Below are 15,697 nucleotides of genomic sequence, written 5' to 3' on the forward strand. Positions count from 1 at the left end.
GCCAACATGAGTCGCCTCAGATGCATCACTATCCACGACCACCTTATTGTTTTCACAGTCCCAAGGTTTGCCATGTGCTGTTTATCGCTACCTCGTGTGGCTGCATCACTTCAATAGACACAGTGTGCATCATTGCCAAGCCATAGCTTGCTGCCTATTCATTCATCTCTTTGTGTGTTGCAGCGATGATTAATTTGAAGCATGTTTGAGGCCACTAAAGTCACTGCACTCAAGTGCTCAGTCACACGGAGCTCAAATTTCATGGATTTGTATTGCCCATGTACTGGGCATTAGGCGCACGTTAAAGAACTGTAGTTGGTCAAACTTTATCCGGAGTCCCCCATTATGGCATGCATCATAATCATATTGTGGTTCTGGTTAGTGAAATCCCAAGATTTAATTAGTTAATGACTGATGCATTTCCAGTGCTTCCAACAAGGCAGAAAAATTCAAAGAATGCTGGCATCCTCCCTGTCCTGTCTTCTTTTGTTGTCTGAACTAGCATAGTTTTCTGGCATAAGTTGTACAGTGAGCTTCTTTTCATCTTGTGGTACAATTTCATTTGCGTGAAAGTAATTTCAATTCCAACTGCTCGCATCAGTTTTATATTAATAGGCAGATAGTTCTGTATGGATGAGGTTAGGTAAACGATCAGCGTGCCTGACATCTATGTGGCTGCCATGTGCTGAAGATAGACAACACTCTAATGCTATATGGCAAATTGCCCATCAGCCTGAAGGAAATAATAAGAATGCCTGTAAGAAGGCAGGACCTTTTGCATAACTTTCAAATGTAAAGAGGTATTTACACTGTAACACCAAGTTTTCCTACTTCCTGCTTGCCATTAAAGGCTACTTGCGTGTGCAATGTAACTAAAGGTCAACCACACTTTTAACACAAATTCTTTTTGGAAACTGAATAAACAGATACACTCATCTGACTGTTTAGATATCAAATATCTCTGCATTCACCTTGTCAAGCCACAACAGTAATCTTGTGCTTAGCTCAAGCTGCATGAATGTAGCAGGATGATAAGGTGCTGTGGAGCCAAACATAATGTAAACTTTTTTCCTTGCAGCAAAGGATTCTGAACAGTTTGTACAACACCCAGCGTTGCTGGCTCGTAATGCTGGCGAACTTAAAGAAAGGTAAATAGGGTGAACAGAAATATCTCCAATTAATATGTTGTTTTTGTTCGATCAACCAAGATATAAGTCTGGCATGGGATACGATACAGTTTATTAAAGTATTGAAGAGAATGAGTACTTATTAAAGGTTTTGTAAGCAGCCATCTAGGCAAACACTGCAAGAGATGTAATCGTGATCCGATGCTTGTTGAGTGTGCAATTTCAGATAGATACCATGTGCAACACAAACGCAAAATTTCTGAAGCTTTCATCATCCGTCACAGTAATGAAAATTGTGTCACTGCGCTTTTGCTACTATACTACACCACAAATTAAGAAGTAATGTACTTGTCCAGCACATGACACTGCGACGTAATGTCGATGTTTTATGTACTCATTCCTATTGACATTTAATATTTTGTTAAATCATTTTTAATCTTTTCAACATTAAGGTAATTTTTAAAGATCACCTCTGGCGTATAGTACAAATCTACTTATTGAGCTAGATTACTTGAATAGGTGGACTTTACTTACACTGGAAATCAAAATGTGTAATTGACTAAATGACAAAATTTCACTAATCCACATTTTACTTTATCATACATATTTCAATACATGAAGCCAACGATTTCACAAGGCAGAAGAACTTGGAACGAATTTTGTAACTAGCACTAATTTTGAGCTAAGTGCTGTCAAACTTGTGATAAAAATGCACTGTTCTCCTTAATTTTTTAGAAAATGCCTTTTTGTACATTTAAGTTAAACAATTACTAAAACCCCAATGCATTTCGTCTCAAACATTGGGGATTGCATAGCTTGATACTGGTGGGATCCTCGGAATTTGATCCAAGTGAATATGTCTTTTGAAGTCGCCAGCTACATTTTGTAAATTGTAATCTGGGCCGCAAAGTAATTACTTTCGAAGCTAATTAGTGAAACTTTGTTAATGAGCCATATAATCGTTTCGATTAATTGTGCAATTAATTTTCGCTTCTGAGAGTTATCTAGCTCAAGTAGGAAAATGCTATATGCCACAGGTGATTTTTAATATCCTGTTAACAATAAAAAAAAAAAACGTATATTGATGTCCATATGCAATAAAAAAAATCAGTTGTTAGTGAGAACCTTGTTTGTCTATTGTTGTCTTGGTCCTGTTTCTGGTACTGCTACCTTCAAGTTTGAAAATGTGCAAATCAACACAATTCAACACTTCTGCCTGGAAGAGGCTGCTTAGTATGGTAACCAAAGAGGTATCAAGTGGAGAGAAATGTAGTCATGAATGGCAGAGTGATGAGACATGAAAATTGCAGAGGTATAGGGTCATGCTGAGTTGACACAGGACCGAGGTAATTAGAAATGTCTGCATGGGATAGGGCCTAGCAGTGGCTGTTTATGATGATGAAATTTTATAAGCAGTATATGAGCCAAAGTGGCAAGGATAGCTAAATAAAGGAAACCTCACAACTACATGCAAAACGCTTTTTCCACAGAGCCTCCAGCTCTTCACCAACCACCTTGGTTTTGTTGCTTGTGGTGCCGATAGTGCTAGTGTTCTTCGCAGACTTTGCCTTTGCTGTTGCCATGAAATCATCAGAGGGTAAGTCAACCTATCAAAATTAATTTGTATCTGATTTTTATGTGACGTGAAGACACACAGACAAAGGCAGCCTTCACCACGAGCCTGCAATGAGTCTCTTGATGTTTCTCACACCTGTAAAATCGACTCCTATCATCACTACAGATTCATGTTGCAGGTGAAGTGTTGTGCACCATCACTCTTTAACGCATTAGGAGTGTCAAAGTGGAAGAAAGTGATGTGTGCAAAGTGTGGGAGGCTGGCCACGGTGGTAGATGTGTGTGTGTGTGTGTATATATATTGTTACGTGTGGAAAGACACAGATTAAAGAGGCTATATACAGGCTATTTACACTGGAGCCAGACCGCCAGGCCGACACTCGCTCGTGCCAAGGGCACAGACCCACTTCGTCGTCGTTCTCGCGGCGGCTCGTCCAGATGATATCGTAATTATATATATATATATATATATATATGTATATATATATGTGTGTGTGTGTGTGTGTACACGCCACCACTCTTCACAAACATTCCTAAAACGCCGATAAATCAGTCTATTCGGCAGTCAACATTTTGCTGCCTTTCGCAGTGAAAGCTGTATATGACTAACCTTCCGTAGTTTTTTCGGCATCTGTTAACAGAAAAAATTATCGCGTGCGCCGAACCTGGTGATGGTGCAGAAAGGGTTCAAGCTCAATGGCACATACCCCTGTGCGCTCGGGAACTTGTAACGCACCCTTCGAAATCTTCGGGATGGCCCCACATATGTGAAGCAGTGCCTGCTTCACCTCCGCCACGGGTCGGCTCGACATTGCACTACCTTTGTTGATGGACCCACGTATATATGCGGAGCGCTGAACGCCTGCTTCACCTCTGCCGCGGGTGGGTCTGGTATTGCACTATCTTCGGGATCGGCCTACGTATGGGAAGTGCCTAATGCCTGCTTAACCTCTGCCGTGGGTCGGCCTGGCATAGGAATGCCGTCGGGATCAGCCTACATATGGGGAGTGCTCAACACCTGCTTCACTTTTGCCACGGGTCAGGCCGGTACCTTTGGGCCAGCCCACTGCGGAGGTGAAGCAGTTTGCTTTTCGTTTGAGAGCTTTGACTGTCGTCAGCTCTCGCTGCCATTACATCTTCACCGAGTGGAATGGTTGTCAATTTTCTCACTCTTTTTTTTTTTTTTGGATGGCAGTAGTTATCGGCATTTCCTGGGGTGTGAAGGCCAGTTTTCTCATCGATTCGGTACATTTGTACTAGCAAAGGTACCTCCCTCCCCCTCATTTGCATAGAAACGTTAACTTGGGCTGCCCCCCCCCCCCCCCCTCGGAAAGAAAAATCCTGGGTACGTGCCTGCTATGGACATTAAGAAACTCTATGGCTACGGAACACCGCCAGTTGCATTTTGCTCCTCGAAAAGGCAGGGCATGTGTCAAGTGAGCTTCTGAACATATTGCAAAATGCAGTTTAAATCATGGATCTGGAACCTCAAAGAGGTACGACATAATGCTCACGCATTTCTCTAGCATTTATTGCTCAATAACCACTGAATTTTTTTTTACAGCACCTTAATTATCACCATAAATATGAAAAGTACTAGAGACCATTACATTTAGCAAGAACACTCGAATGTGTGGCTGCGTGCTGTCATTTTAACCACAAATGAGAAAATTTACAGATCCCATGCATTGTAGGAATGAATGTTACGCGAAGCATTTCACAGGCTATGAAGCATCATTTAGGGTCATGGAAACATTTAACAGCTGGACCAGCATGTTTGTGTAAGACGAGCACTTGTGTGCATGACATGAGTGCGTATGTGACAACAGTATCAAGACGATGATAGTACGACAATGATGGCATGACCACTCATTTATTGTATTCCAACAAAGAAATGCTGAAACCTCGCCCATTATGACTTCGGGCAATCCTGAATGTGGTGCAGTATGGGGAAACAGATGCGCTTACATTTATCTTGTTTCTATGTGACGTGATGCATATGCATAGGACAGTGGCAAGGTTGACAATTATTCGCATATGTGCACACACATGCGCTTGCTTTTTATTTATTCAATTATATGGGTGCTTGAGGCGAACCATCACGTTCAGGTCAGTGTTCTGGCTTCCACTGCTGGCATGAGCACTGTGCGCAAGCACTTATTAGAAAGTTTTAGGTTAGGGGACGCAACCGCAGCCTAGCGTAGGGGGACACAAACCACGGGGTGTACGGAACCTGAAACGAGCACAGAAGGGGCCACAGTGGAGTTTGCATCCCACAATGTTTAAGGTGCAGCTTGCGTCCCCTAACCTAAATCTCTTTATTAGCGTTCCTACTGAGCAGCTGCAGCGTGGGCATACCATGCCGTGGTGTAAACACTGGTCAGCAGAATGGGCAGTAACTGTAAAGCTAAATCTATCAAATTCATTCATTGTGCTCTCACAAATGCTGATGGTTTTTGGTTGGCCTGTCATCTCGTGCTCCATCGAGGGGCAAAGCCCGTAACACATTGCTGCTCACGTTCGTCATTGTGCCAGCGTTATGACAAAGTTATACCTGGTATCTGTAAGGGCACTCACTATTCCTGTGGTGAAGTGGCAGCTAGTTGTCTCACGTGCTGCGCTGTGCCATGACAGATGCGTGAAATAATTGCTCACTTAAGTCTTTCTCGCAAAATTTATCATCGTCCATTGCTTCACGACGACTTCTTTCACTCACCTTCAGCCGTCTTTCCATGCCGTGACCATGCTTTTAAGATCAAACGCATCACATGCCGCAATTAAACTTTTGCCGAATCATTCATACCCAAAACCATTATTGAGTGGAACCAGTTGCCTCCTGCAATCGAAACTGAAGTGAATGCAACTGATTTTCATGAACTTCTAAAAAAAAGAAGGCAATCCATAGTTTTTCTTCTAGTTCTGCTTCGTACTGTTTATTATGTTGAGTTCTTTCATTATGCTTCACTGAGTGTTGTTGTTCCGCCATGTATTGGATCTTGTGGTCTATTTCTTTTCTCTAATTTGTCATGTAATTTTTTCCACCAACCTATGTAATACGCTCGTTGTAAGGACCTTTATGTGTTTTTTAAAACAACTAAAGAATAATATGTTGCATGTAATGCTAAACCTTGCTATCGCTTGCGAGGGAAATTACCATAATGAAAAACACACTCACTTGAAGGGGAGACAAAGACAAGCACTTGCTATCGCTTTCTACGCTTTGCCTTCAGGCAAAAGTGCCAATACATTTAGGAAATCATTGCTACATATGTGCCAGTTGCCTCAAACCACTATCTAGTTGGCATTGGCACAAGAGAAACACGCATGTGTCTGTGGCCTTATAGGTAGAGCATTAGGATATTGTGCCGAGAGACTGGTGTTGAATCCCGCCATCAGACACATATTTGTTCTTATTGAAGAGGCCCAAAAAGATATGAGATGGGAACCCGCATTCCTGCTTACTGAAATGTGGCTGGTATGGGAAAGAATGCTTTGAATTATATTCCACAGTTACAGTGATCTCGTATTCAGAATAATTAGCCATAATATGAATATACAAGCCTATAAGATGCATACGCAACTCCAGAATGATGCAAAGGTGGGTACAGGTCCATAAATAAACAAGCATGCATTCTTGTTCCTCTGTTCCCCTGCAGTACTGACATTCTTCAGTGTCAGTGAGAAAGTTAGCAATGCTGATCTATGCCTACTACTGCATGCTATATTGTATAACTGTACAGCCATTGCCCAAGTTCCCTCTGCCGTTTATATTTCTCAGGAAGTCAGGTAGACCCCGTCGGGCTTTTCTAGTAAGAAATGATTGTTTTGTTGGCACATGAACCTAAGCTGGTGTTGCTTTTAGTAGTGCAGAAAACTAATGGATTGCTCAGAAAGACCCTGTGGCTCATAATTTGTGCACCAAGTTATACAGCTTTAAAATAGAGAAACCATACAGTTACTTTCTTTTTCTATACCCAGTCTCATTGAATGCTAGCAATTCGTGCTTATTTATTCTAGACGTGCCAAACTGTGTCAAAAACATTTTAGGACATATTATCTTGCTTTGCAGCCCAAGCTGGACAAAGAGCAGCTGTAAAGACCACTGACACCAGCTCAAATGGAGAGAGTGCTTCTGGTGGTTCCGGTCCTGATGCTACAGTAAAGGACAAGAGAAAGACCCCGATGAACCAAAAATGTAAGTATGAATGATACCACAATCCGAAAAAGGCAGCACAGGAGGTTGTAACAACTAACGGCTGAAATAATGAACCTTGAATGCTGTTTGTTGGATTTATTGTTGTGCTATACTTCACAAAAATATCATACAGTTATGAAAGTCATTTCCCTATCACTGCCAAAATTCGAGTCACTAAAAGCTCAGAATACACACTGGTATATTACTCTTTCGCTATTCTGTGTGCATTTGCTCTACGAAAAATGACTGCTTGTCAGTGGACGAAATGAAGGCCAATGTTCCCATTTTAAATTCATGTTCTAATTGCAGGCCAGATGTCATCAACATGGCGTTCTGTATGTTACGCTGTTTTAGTTCTTTTTGTACAATAGTATTAATAAGCATTGGCAGGTTTACTCTCGATTACTTTGAAATGGAGAGTCATCATCATCATCATCTGCCTGTTTTATGTCTACTGCAAGACAGCCTCTCCCTGCCATCTCCAATTACCTCTGTCCTGCGCCAACCGATTCAAACTAGCGCCCCTCGAATTTCCTAATTTCATCGCTCCACCTAGTCTTCTGTCGTCCTCGATTGTGTTTCCCTTCTCTTGGTACCCATTTTGTAACCCTAATGTTCCAGCGGTTATCTAACCTGCGCATCACATGACCTGCCCAGCTCCATTTTTTTCTCTTGATGTCAATTAGAATATCGTCTATACCCGTTTGCTCTCTGATCCAAACCGCTCTCTTTCTGTCTCTTAATGCTATGCATAGCAATCTTCGTTCCATCGCTCTTTGCGCAGTCCTTAACTTGTTCTCGAGCTTCTTTGTCAGTCTCCAAGTCTCTGCCCCATATGTCAGCACTGGTAAAATGCACTGATTGTACGCCTTCCTTCTCAATGATAATGGTAAGCTTCCAGACAGGAGCTGGCAATGTCTGCCATATGCGATCCAACCTATTCTTTTTCTTCTGTGAATTTCCTTCTCATGATCAGGGTTCCCTGTGATTAATTGACCTAGGTAAATGTATTCCTTCACAGACTCTAGAGGCCGACTTGTGATCCTGAACTCTTGTTCCTTTGCCTGGCTATTTATCATTACCTTTGTCTTCTGCATATTAATCTTCAATCCCACTCTTACACTCTCTCTGTTAAGGTCCTCAATCATTTGTTGCAACTCGTCTGCATTGTTGCTAAATAGAACGGTGTTATCAGCAAACCAAAGGTTGCCGAGATATTCGCCGTCTATCTTTACTCCTAAGCCTTCCCAGTTTAATAGCTTGAATACTTCTTCCAAGCATGCAGTGAATAGCATTGGAGAGATTGTGTCTCCCAGTCTGACCCCTTTCTTTATAGGTATCTTCCGGCTTTTCTTGTGTAGAATTAAGGTAGCTGTAGAACCTCTGTAGATGTTTTCCAAGGTATTTATGCAAGCGTTCTGTACTCCTTGATTACGTAATGCCGCTTTGACTGTTGGTATCTCTACTGAAACAAATGCCTTTTCGTAATCTATGAAAGCCATATAGAGAGGCTTATTGTACTCTGCAGATTTCTCGATTGCCTGATTAATGACATGGATGTGATCCATTGTAGAGTATCTCTACCTGATGCCAGCCTGTTCCCTTGGCTGACTAAAGTCCAGTGTTGCGCTTGTTCTATTGGTTATTATTTTGTTAAATATTTTATATAATAGTGGGAGTGAGCTAATGGGCCTATAATTCTTCAATTCTATAATGTCTCCCTTTTTGTGGATTAGTATAATGTTTGCATTCTTCCAGTTTTCTGGGACCCTTGCAGTTGGCAGACACTTCGTATAAAGAGTCGCCAGTTTTTCAAGCATTATGTATCCTCCATATTTGATTAAATCAACTTGTTATTCCATCTTCTCCTGCCGCTCTTCCTCGTTTCGAGTCTTTCAAGGCCCTTCTGACCTCACTGCTAGTTGTAGGAGGAGTTTCTGTATCCTGTTCATTACTGTTTCTAATGGAGGTATCCTGACTCCTCTGGGTATAGTACAGGTCAGCATAGAATTCTTCCACTTCTTTTACTATATCTTTGAGATTGCTGATGATATTACCCTGCTTATCTTTCAGTGCATACATCTTGATTTGTCCTATGCCAAGTTTCTTTCTCACTGATCTTAAACTGCATCCATTTTTTATGGCTTCTTCGGTCTTTCTCACGTTATAGTTTCGAATATCACTCATTTTCGCCTTGTTGATCAGTTTTGATAGTTCCGTGAATTCTATCTTATCTCTTGAGTTGGACAGTTTCATTCTTTGTTGTTTCTTTATTAGGTCCTTTGTTACTTGGGAGAGCTTGCCTACTGGTTGCCTTGGTGCCTTGCCTCCCACTTCAATTGCCGACTCTGAAGCCAACCTAGTTACGGTTTCATTCATTAGCTCTATGTCATCATCATCTCTCTGTTCTGATGAATTTGTTTGCTAGTACCAGCCTGAATTGTTCTGCTTTTACCCTTACTGCCTCTAGGTTGACCTGTTTCTTCTTGACCAATTTACATCTTTCTCTCTTCAAGTTAGTTAGTTAATTCGGGTTTAATGGCATAAAAGTGACTCAGGCCATGCTGCGCCAGCCACAAGATATCAAGAAATCAGATGTTAAAGCAGCAAAAGCTGCGTTACATTAGATTCTGTGTAAAAAACCAGTTTCTTCTAGAAAGCTGAACAAGTCAGTGAAGGGCACTAGCGGTTCATCTCCGAGTATTGAGGCGGTGTGTAAAGGTATATGTAAGTTATAGAGATTCTGTAAAAGCTTCTGTCTCTGTGTTTAAATATGTGGACATGTCATAATAATGTGCATTAGTGTGAGTGGTTCGTGGCACTTCTCGCAAGTTGGTGGGTTTTTGTGTTGAAGTAGAAAATTGTGTGTCAGGTGTGTATGCCCTATTCAGAGTCTACATAGGATCACCTCATAGAATCGTTGCTGGTGACTGCATGACTTCCACTCGCTAAGCAGGGGTTTTATTGTAACTTGTTATTTATGCAAGAGTCCCATTTTAGTTGCCACTTTGATGCCAAGGCCTTATGAATCGCTCGGATACTGTCTCTGTATGGAAGTGTTGTTTGTGTTATGCCTTTGTGCGCTGCCATGAACGTGCATCTATCTACTGCTTCATTCCCCGGCATCCCAACATCGCTTGGGACCCAGCAGGATGGTAGGGTCGTCCTGTATTTATTATAAGCCACCATGTTTAGGTTATCACCAAGCAGGGGTTCAGACGCTGAGTTAAGGCTTAGAGCTCTGAGTGCACTCACTGAATTGGTATATATGATGGCATTCATCTGCTTGTTGGTGGTAGTGATTTTTTTTTACTGCCGTCCATATTGCATAAACTTCGGCGGTAAAGACTGAAGAAAAATTATTTATCCGAATGCTATATTCTACATGTTTCGTTATGATCCCGACACCTACGTATGCTTGTGTTTTAGATCAGCGCAGTTTTTATACTTGAATAGCTAGGAACTCTTGTAATATGTGTTCTTTTGGAATGTCCTTTTTCTTTAGATGTGTTAGTGTCCAGTCACATATCTGTGAAGAGTTGTACCGTGGTGGCAATCTTGGTGGCCTTTCAGCAACCTGCAGGGCCTCATGAGGAACATCATAAGTCTGCTTGTCTGCTTTTACCCTTACTGCCTCTAGGTTGACCTGTTTCTTTTTGACCAATTTTACTCTTCCTCCCTTCAAATTGAGGTGAATCCTAGCCCTCACTTACTTATGATCACTGCACTTTACCCTACCTATCACTTCTACATCCTGCACTATGCTTGGATCAGCAGAAAGTATGAAGTCAATTTCATTTCTTGTTTCACCATTAGGGCTTTTCCAGGTCCACTTTTTGTTGCTATGCTTCCTGAAAAAGGTGTTCATTATTCAAAGCTTATTCCTTTCTGCAAATTCTACCAGCATCTCTCCTCTAGTGTTCCTAGAATCACTGCAGTAGTTGCCAATTGTTTGTTCACCAACCTGCTTTTTTCCCACTTTTGCATTGAAGTTGCCCATTACTACAGTATATTGAGTTTGCACTTTTCTCATTGCTAATTCAACATCTTCATAAAACTGATCTACTTCCTCATCATCGTGACTGGATGTTGGAGCGTAGGCTTGTACTACCTTTAATCTATACCTCTTATTAAGCTTGATTACAACTACAGCTACCCTCTCATTAATGTTGTAGAATTCGTCAATGTTGCCCACTATGTCCTTATGGATTAGGAATCCTACCTCATATTGCTTCTTATCTAAGAGACCTCTACAGCAGAAGACATGTCTGTTATTCAGCAATGTTATTGCTGAATAACACAACATGTCCGTTATTCAGCCTCATCAGTTCTAATCTCACTAAGGCCGATGATATCCCAATCAATGTCTAATAATTCCTCAAAGAGTCCTGCTAAGCTAGCCTCACTCGAGGGGGTTCGGGTGTTAAACGTTGCAAGGGTCAGTTTCCATTGGCGGCCTCTCTGGATCCAGAGATTCTTAGCACCTTCTGCTGCGTTACAGGTCTGACCGCCGCCTTGGTCAGGTTCTCCGCAGCTGCTGGGGACTGAGGGCCATTGGGTAATTGAGTGAGCCATGTGGGAGTAATGTATTTAATATAATTAGTAAAACATACTTGTCTAACCCATCCTAAGTTGTCTCAACTTCTGATGTCATAAGATCTAGTGCAAGAATTTAATTTCCACATCACTTGATTATTGTCAAGGAAGTTATGCACTAAATGAGTGTTCTCTACTATTATGCAACAAAGGTGAGGTGTACACACAGGACACAATAAAAAAGAAATGGACAACACGAATGGCGTTTGTGTTGTCCACTTCTCTTCTCTTATGTCCTGTCTGCACGCCTCACCTTTTTTGCATAATGAATCCTTACCAACTAGCTCAGCTTTCTGTTGTTCTAATGTTCTCTACTACTCAACCTCAACTTAATATTTTCTTTAGTTTTACAGATGCCAACCTATCATGGACTTATGTACAAAACTACAGCCTTTGCTGTATTAAAAATGAGCTATGTTAGCTGTTTGTGAAACAGATGGTGCTGAACATGCGTTTTTTATTGCGAGGTTAATTTTTGCTCACAAGTAAACATAAGGACAAATCACCAAAAGATGCCCTACATCTCTGGCCAGAAATTAAAGTTGTCATGTGGCCTTCATAGTTTGGTAAGCAGAGTAACGAGCTGATGGCTATGCGTTCTCCCATGCTGCAAGGACTATGGAAGAGTGCCCCAGGTCATGGAGCTATGCAGCATTACCAAATCTGTTGCAGGGCCGCATGGAGGGGCCACAACGGCTGCTATTCTATTATTAGTTTTATTTAGCAATACTGCCAATCTCATACGAGATCACAGAATGAAGGACATGCACTGAAGTGCAGCATATAAGCAGGGTCCTTTTTTGGGGGGGCAAAATCCGATAATGCTTGATTTTCGCACTTGGAACAAAATTTATAAAAATCAAGTTAAACCCGATATCTCCCCGAATTTTGCCCATTTGCAAAGAATAATAATAAATGGGTGTTGCAAGAGTAATGAAGGTAGTCAGGATATATCATATTTATTTCTATTAATTAGTATTATTAAAAATTATTATTATTATATGAATATGGCAGATGCTTCTTTCTTGCTTAACACTGAAGTGAAAACAAGCATATATGAAAGTATACATACTTATTAATCAGCGTGAAAACAACGGAATACACAGAGTTAGAAGGATACACGAAGAGTGCTGTATAAAGTATAATATACACAGTGCGTGCCAGCCTTCACTGAACAAAAGCTTGTAGCTTTTTAATAGTCGCATTTAAATCAATACTACAATGGCAGATTAATAAAGGGAAAGTGAGACATCCACCCAAATGTAGCTAAGTGGTACAAAGAAAACCCATACAGGTTCCTCGAAAGGAAAGCTTCGCAGTTAAAGAAAAATTTGTCCTGGTCCTGGGCTCGAACCCGGGACCACCACCTTTAAGGGGCAGCTGCTCTACCATCTGAGCTAATCAGGTGGCTAGCAGATGGCAGGCGAAGTCGAATTTACGTTTGGGTGGATGTCTCACTTTCCCTTTATTAGTTATTTCTCTACACCTTGCGAGTTTCCGCAGAACTATTCACGAGGGTTGCAATGTGGGCTTGTTGGATCGCGCTACCATACTCCCCTTGAAGATGCAGAACTATTACGTCAAACTCATGCCCTCTGCTAGCCAGCTGGTTAGCTCAGATGGTAGAGCGGCTGCCCCGGAAAGGCAGTGGTCCCGGGTTTGAGTTCCAGACCAGGACGAATGTTTTTTCAACTGCGAAGCTTTTCTCTCGAGGAACCCATATGAGTTTTCTTTGTAGCACTTGGCTACGTTTTGGGTGGATGTCTCACTTTCCCTTTATTAATTACTTCTCTTCACCTTGCGGGTTTCCGCAGAACTAATACATCAATGGCAGATTACATTGTATTTTCCGCACATCACATAATGTAAACAGCCGTAATGCACTACGAAGCCAATTAGTGCAGCGCTAACATTGCTGTGCATTGCAAATGGTATCTGTGACTTCGAGATTATGTTTACGTAACTACTTTATGTTCAAAGAAGTGTGACTGATTTGTCTAGTTGGTGTTCCAATACTTTTGTTGCAAGATAGTGTATTGGGACAAAGCAAAGCAAGACAACAGACAAGGATGAATTAGCTTGACAGGTCGCCCCCCTCCTCTGAGATGGGCACAGAAATTCTCCCAATGCATATATCTACATCAATAAGCGCTTGTAATATAAGGAAAAGCATCACATCTGCAATGAAGCACGCCTTCACGCATTGCATTTTGTACTTTTTTTTTCTGTGTTAAAGAAGGGCAGAGAACAATGTAAGGAAAGGTTTGACAAGCCCATGTGTCTGTTGTTTTTGTCAGTGTGGTTTCTTTAAACTGTGTTAAAAATGCCTGACAATGAGAATTTGTCGAGATAATTTATCATATAATTTGCGAGCAGCTCTTTCTGCCATTAGTACGTGTTTGTGTGAGCGATTTTGCTTCCATAAATTTAACTTTCATGTCTAAGAGAAGACCATCGCTTGTGCTATTTTTATAAAAACCAAAGCAGAAAAATCCGCAATCAGGGTGGACAGCAATAGAGTGAACAGAAATGTGTGTGAGTACACATTATGTGGGCACATATGTATATAGATTTTTTTTACATGCATTTGGCGCTAATTTTCATAGATCGGCAAAATAAGTAGATATTCACTTATACTCACCAATATTTTTGTAGGCAATGTACTCGCTCATATTCATCAGCACTCACATCCCTACTCATGCCCATCAACCATGGAGGAAGGAGGGCAGTATGAGACGTTCATTTGAGGGATCGCCAGCCGTTTGTGCTCAGGCGCGAGAGAGAAAATCTGGGGGCTTTTGCTCCTTGAATATATGACTCTGCCTAGGCACTATGGAGGAGCTTTCTTAGCACGTGTTGTATGCGTTTGTCCCCTAGACATGCTGGCGTTGTGGAGTGCGGTCGAGTTTGTTTCGCTCCGCCGGTGGCTGCCCGCGCGGTGAGGCAGTGGGCACGGACGCCCCATTTGGTGATGGCTATGCCTGAAGGGTCAAGGTTCTGACTGGTGTAAGTCACGGGTCACTTTTTTCGTCCCGACGATAGATCGGATTTTTTACAAGCACTGCTCCAGGAGGGCACATGTAGCCGGCAAATGGAGGTCTCAGGAGAGCACCTGAGGTTAAGCAGGCAGCGCAGGATCTCCAAGGCACCCAACGGGTAGCGGGGGGATCAAAGCTGGAAGCAGGGCGGCCCATGGGTTGGGGCCGCAGAGGTCGAAGCGTGCCAGGGGCCATTCACATAAAAATTGGCAGCCGATCTTATACACCCCTGGCACGCGCAGGCCTCGGCGAGCACCAACCCACGGACCAGTTTGGGTTCTAGCTTTGGCGTCCCCGTTGCCGCATTGGTGTCCTGGAGGCGCCACCAATAATGTGAAGTAACGAGATGTTGTTACAATTAGTAAAAAAACACAATTAAATAAATATAATTACGTTCAGCCGCCAACTCATGACACTAAGTTCAGCAGTACCACGCCCCGTCACTTCTGCAACACCAATCAGAACTTTGCCTCTGAAGGTACATCGGACAGACTTTCTCGCGCCTGCGGCGCTGGTGCTGAGTCAGTAGTCATCGTCACTAGCTGCCTTTCAGTCAATTGCATTCAACTGCGATTGCTAAGGCGCTCTGCCTTCTAGATTTTCAATCTATGCGGCCCGGTCTCTACTACGGTCGCTACTGCTTCCACAAAAACATCTGTGAAATTCTTTACAAGGTACATTGTCGTAATGCGAGGGAGAGCTATGATCCGCCACGGCTGACTTAGCACGAGCGCAGGAGGTGCAAGACCGTCTGTCCGACACAGCGGTCGCTAAATCGGGCATCAGTGCCTGCTGCTTCACCATTTTACCGCACTGACAGCCAGCGTCGGAGCATAAACAACTCGACCCCACTCCGCAATGCCAGAACGCCTAGGGACAAACGCCTACAACACGCGCTAAGAAACCTCTTCCGTATAACCTAGGCAGAGTCGTATATTCAAGGAGCAAAAGTCCGCAGATTTTCTCTCTCGCGCCCACTCTTACTTGTGCCTGCGCACAAACAACTGGCGATCCCTCAAATGAACGTCTCGTGTTCAGAGGGCAGTCGCCTGTTTCAGCAACATGACGTTCAAGGGGCAGCCGCCTGTTTCAGCAACATGCGGCAGCACCGCCTGAAACGCTGCTGTCTCCAGCTGACGGCAGGCGGCGACACAAGTTTATGCTTG

At 42.5% G+C, this 15,697-nt stretch overlaps 1 protein-coding gene across 10 annotated transcripts in view; it reads left to right on the forward strand.

The window, feature by feature from the left end:
* Positions 1 to 15,697, forward strand: part of LOC126532352 (uncharacterized) — a 30,191-nt gene that overhangs the window by 2,161 nt on the left and 12,333 nt on the right. For all 10 annotated transcript variants that reach the window (XM_055071515.2, XM_055071518.2, XM_055071517.2 and 7 more), the window contains 3 exons: positions 1,079 to 1,148; positions 2,618 to 2,724; positions 6,772 to 6,897. In XM_055071515.2, the coding sequence (XP_054927490.1) occupies positions 1,079 to 1,148; positions 2,618 to 2,724; positions 6,772 to 6,897 (303 nt within the window). The remainder of the gene's footprint in view (positions 1 to 1,078; positions 1,149 to 2,617; positions 2,725 to 6,771; positions 6,898 to 15,697) is intronic.

Source organism: Dermacentor andersoni, chromosome 5, assembly GCF_023375885.2.
Source record: "Dermacentor andersoni chromosome 5, qqDerAnde1_hic_scaffold, whole genome shotgun sequence".
Classification (NCBI taxonomy): domain Eukaryota; kingdom Metazoa; phylum Arthropoda; class Arachnida; order Ixodida; family Ixodidae; genus Dermacentor; species Dermacentor andersoni.